Raw genomic sequence first — 3,571 nt, forward strand, 5'->3', positions numbered from 1 at the left:
AAATGAACACATAGTAAGAACTGAGTAAATGAACAGAAAAACTTGAATCAAGGGTTCAGTTCCTGACATATAGTCAACTAAAGTATACGTACAGATAGAATTGACTTTACTGTGCAAATTCATCTCTAACTGATTTAAACTGTTTTTCTTTTGGTTTTCTGTCACTTCTAAGAAGAGAACAACAGCGACATTTAATGATTCACTACATACAACTCAGATGACAGTACGTGTTCTGTGAATCTATGTGTCAAATACTCACTGTATTCAGCTCATCTCTGATAAACAGGTAGCAACGCATTGCATCAAAACAAGCCTTATTGATCTTCCAATGTTGTAATGCTATTTTACGGTCCAGCGAAAAATACCAGTTCCAGAATAGAAGTTTTCTCAGGTAAATGCCTGTTGGGATGTTCCTTTTCTCATTTGGTTTCAAAAAGAAGAAACCCAGCAAAGGTGGAAAAACGTTGATGGTCCCCATGGAGGGCTCCATTTCCCATTCGCAGCCAAACTTCATCCCCCTTGGCAAGTTTTAGAACTGCACTGTTTCCTGAAGTGTCTGCTTTCCCTTTTGATTCATAACTAAGGATAAATATTTTAACATGTTAGATTTTTGTTTCTTAACAATGGCCAAGCAAAGAACTTTTAGAAAAAAGAACACAAGAGGGCACATTGTTATCCTGAGCAAAATTTCCTCAAGTTTTACTAGCCTTTTTTCATCTTTATGAGAAAAAATCTGTCATCATTCTGCATTTGATGTCCTAGTAAACTTTTGTACCTTACCTAATTACATAATTCCTTCTGAAATTCTGGAAGATTAGCTTATGCATTTTTTTCCAGGGCAGAGGAACAAATTTGTTGTTTAAAATAAAACTCTGCTCATTCATCACAACACTCCAGTTTTCTTGTGAAAACTGGGATTCATCCCAGTTAATTTTAAATGCCTCCAGGTCAGGAGTCTTATGTGAGTGGAGCCACTGTACTCCCAGCACAGGTAGTGGGCAGAGACGGGCAGCTCACTCCATCCTGAGGCCTTTCATTGGGACGTAGATATGCTCAATGTGGGCTGACCTGCTGGCGTTGCGTGAGTGTCGGTTCCCTTTCTTCCACATTCTGCCTTTCCTGACCTCAGTGCTTCAGGAGAGAAAAATTTGGCACTTTTTCTGTTGCAGGAAAGATCTGTTGGGAATGAAGCAACCTTTGGTGTTTCTTCAGGTACAGACTGTTGAAGAAACCTGGACGGCTTGAATGAACCTGCTATCATCTAAGTGCCTAAAATCCAATGTGATCAATCTAAGATTTTGAGTCCGTATATTCAGGTTCAGGAGAGAAACATTTCATTTTGGCATCAGACCTCCGGTTGGTTTTAAAGAAATAATTCTTTTTCAAACAAATATTTTTTTCACATAGCCAAGCTAGAAGTGGATCCTTCTCTTGATGATCCTCTAGCTAACATAAAGAGTTCAGAAATTTTCTATTCAGAAGTGTGCTAATGATAACAAAGCCAATAAATGGAGACCCTTACTTCTTACTCATCCTTCCTACTGCAGTTTAACTGCTTTCCACCTTGCAAGTAAACTGCTCTCCCCTGATCTTTGACAAGACTATAACTAGTTGCTGAACACTTCATTATGTCCTTTGTCTGACAGGCAAAATGAGGATGAAGGTTTGTTTTAGCAAAATTACAGCATGTTACCACTGAAATCCAGCCCTGACTTGCAGTGGCGATTCCTTTCCCCTGAGGTTAGAGGAACTTGTGATTAAGGCTGAATTCTAGATCCAGGATCTGTGACAGTTATGATCCAAATTTGCAAGTCGAGGAGGGCAAAATACAATAGGCTTTCTTTGCTCGTTATTTTACCCTACAGAATTTCTTAAAAAAAATTGAACAATTTCATGTTTCTTGAAAAGTGAACAAGCTATCACATCTGTGCAAGTGTGTCGTTTGTGTTAAAATGGCCTGGCTCTTCACTTACCTATATAAGCTGAAAACTGTATTACCATTATGCATCAGGTACACGTACACTTCCTCCACATCTTCATGTTTCATCATATTGAAGGCGAAGAAGTACACCCCTGAAAATATTACCAAATACAGCATGTTTGCTTCATAGAGAGAGGTAATCATGCTACAGACATTGCTTCTTTCTTTGAAAACCTAACAGCTGAGACCAAAATTACCTTCCAGTTGTCAGTGGGTATTTTGTTCTGCTATAGTGTGCCAAAATTTGATTAATTTTTATTCCGCATATGGCAAGTGTTCAGCCATAGCGTTCAGAGTAAGGACTGTATTTGAACACGGCAGGACCGCTCATCCCTTCATTCCCACTGAAGGGGAACTTTGCCAGAGGCTGAGTCTAATGACTCCCCTTTCATCTTTTTTTCCTTATCTTCTTGCTCACACCTTCTCCCAAAAGGGCTTGCTCAGTTTCTAATTTCATTTTTCATGAGAGTAGTTTGCAAGAGCTACGCAGTGCCTTATGCACAGGGGGTTGACTGATTTCTTGTCACTATTGGCCATGCTTCTCCCTATAGCTCCTAGAGTTGCATTAGTTTATCTTGCAAGTACTCACCATTCACTGGAGCACCAAACCTCCCAGTCATGACATCAAAAAAATTCCCGACGTTGGTTTCAACACTACTGAAGATGATCCCGCTGTTCTGGTTGCTGAAGTGAGTAGCCATGGAAGCCATGAAAAAAAAAGTTCTTATTCAGGCGGTTATTCATGAAATGCACATGTGCAGAGGAATCAGAGCTACAGATTATTTTTTTTTCCTGTATTTGTGGTCTGTTTATTTTCCTGATGGAGATTTTCTTCTAGGGCCTGCTCCAAGGCCATTAAACTCCAGTAACAAAACTGCCATTGAATGAAATTGAAAGAAGACTAGGCTTCTTACGTTCAATTGGACTATTCATGGCTGTAAAAGTAAGTGTATGGGCAAGCGTTTGCAGGTCAGGACCTTCGTTTGGGATTTTATTTACTTGTAACTCTCTCTGAAATGATGCAACAGAAAACCAGTATCAAAATGGATGGTGTTTCCAAAAAAGTGATTCAATTAGTTTTTGTATATTCCCCAATGTATTTAGAGTGGATATTCTTTTAACTGAATGTGTGAAATATATAATGCTCAGTAAAATCCAGGCATGTAAGTGTTTCTTGCTAACTGCTTGCAGAGATACATTAAGCATTTTTGTTAGAGGTCCACTAGAAGTGCAGCTAATGGGCCTCAATGTTCAGTGCTTTTACTCTCTTACCAGTCACCTTGTACCCTCAGTCATGACAACAGAGGGTGGTAGAGACAAAAAAAGAGGAAACTAAGGAAGTGAAAACTGTACTTCAACTTCATGTTACACTTCTTGCAGTGGGACTTACTGGCCCTGGAAAGTGTTTCATAGAAAGCAGTGCAAAACTTCCCACATTGTACAATTCAAATTGCACTCAGCCAGGTCTCAGGGAACGACCCTTGCCAATTTGCATGGGCAAGGAAGGGGGTTATCTCTTCTCTGAGTTTGTGACCCCCTCATCTGACTCTCAGTAAAGGGGGTGTCGTGGGTTAGGGCTGGGCCGGCCTC

At 39.9% G+C, this 3,571-nt stretch overlaps 1 protein-coding gene across 1 annotated transcript; it reads right to left on the reverse strand.

Annotated features, from left to right (window-relative positions):
* Positions 1–419: 419 nt before the first annotated feature.
* Positions 420–2,691, reverse strand: LOC104267361 (complement C1q tumor necrosis factor-related protein 3). The gene is made up of 3 exons (XM_009866290.1): positions 2,571–2,691; positions 1,974–2,073; positions 420–579 (listed from the first exon to the last, which is right to left on the reverse strand). Exons 1-3 carry the CDS (start codon positions 2,689–2,691, stop codon positions 420–422), a joined length of 381 nt encoding a protein of 126 aa, XP_009864592.1.
* Between the last annotated feature and the right edge of the window lie 880 nt (positions 2,692–3,571).

The sequence above is a fragment of the Apaloderma vittatum genome, unplaced genomic scaffold (genome assembly GCF_000703405.1).
Source record: "Apaloderma vittatum isolate BGI_N311 unplaced genomic scaffold, ASM70340v1 scaffold17583, whole genome shotgun sequence".
In the NCBI taxonomy this organism is placed as follows: domain Eukaryota; kingdom Metazoa; phylum Chordata; class Aves; order Trogoniformes; family Trogonidae; genus Apaloderma; species Apaloderma vittatum.

Excerpts from the sequence above, each read along its gene's own strand:
- LOC104267361 (XM_009866290.1), bottom strand. The coding sequence starts at position 2,691 with ATGGCTTCCATGGCTACTCACTTCAGCAACCAGAACAGCGGGATCATC. Across the intron at positions 2,074-2,570 it reads GTTTGGTGCTCCAGTGAATG|GGGTGTACTTCTTCGCCTTC; the intron begins GTGAGTACTTGC and ends TAATATTTTCAG. Across the intron at positions 580-1,973 it reads ACAGTTTTCAGCTTATATAG|TTATGAATCAAAAGGGAAAG; the intron begins GTAAGTGAAGAG and ends ATTTATCCTTAG.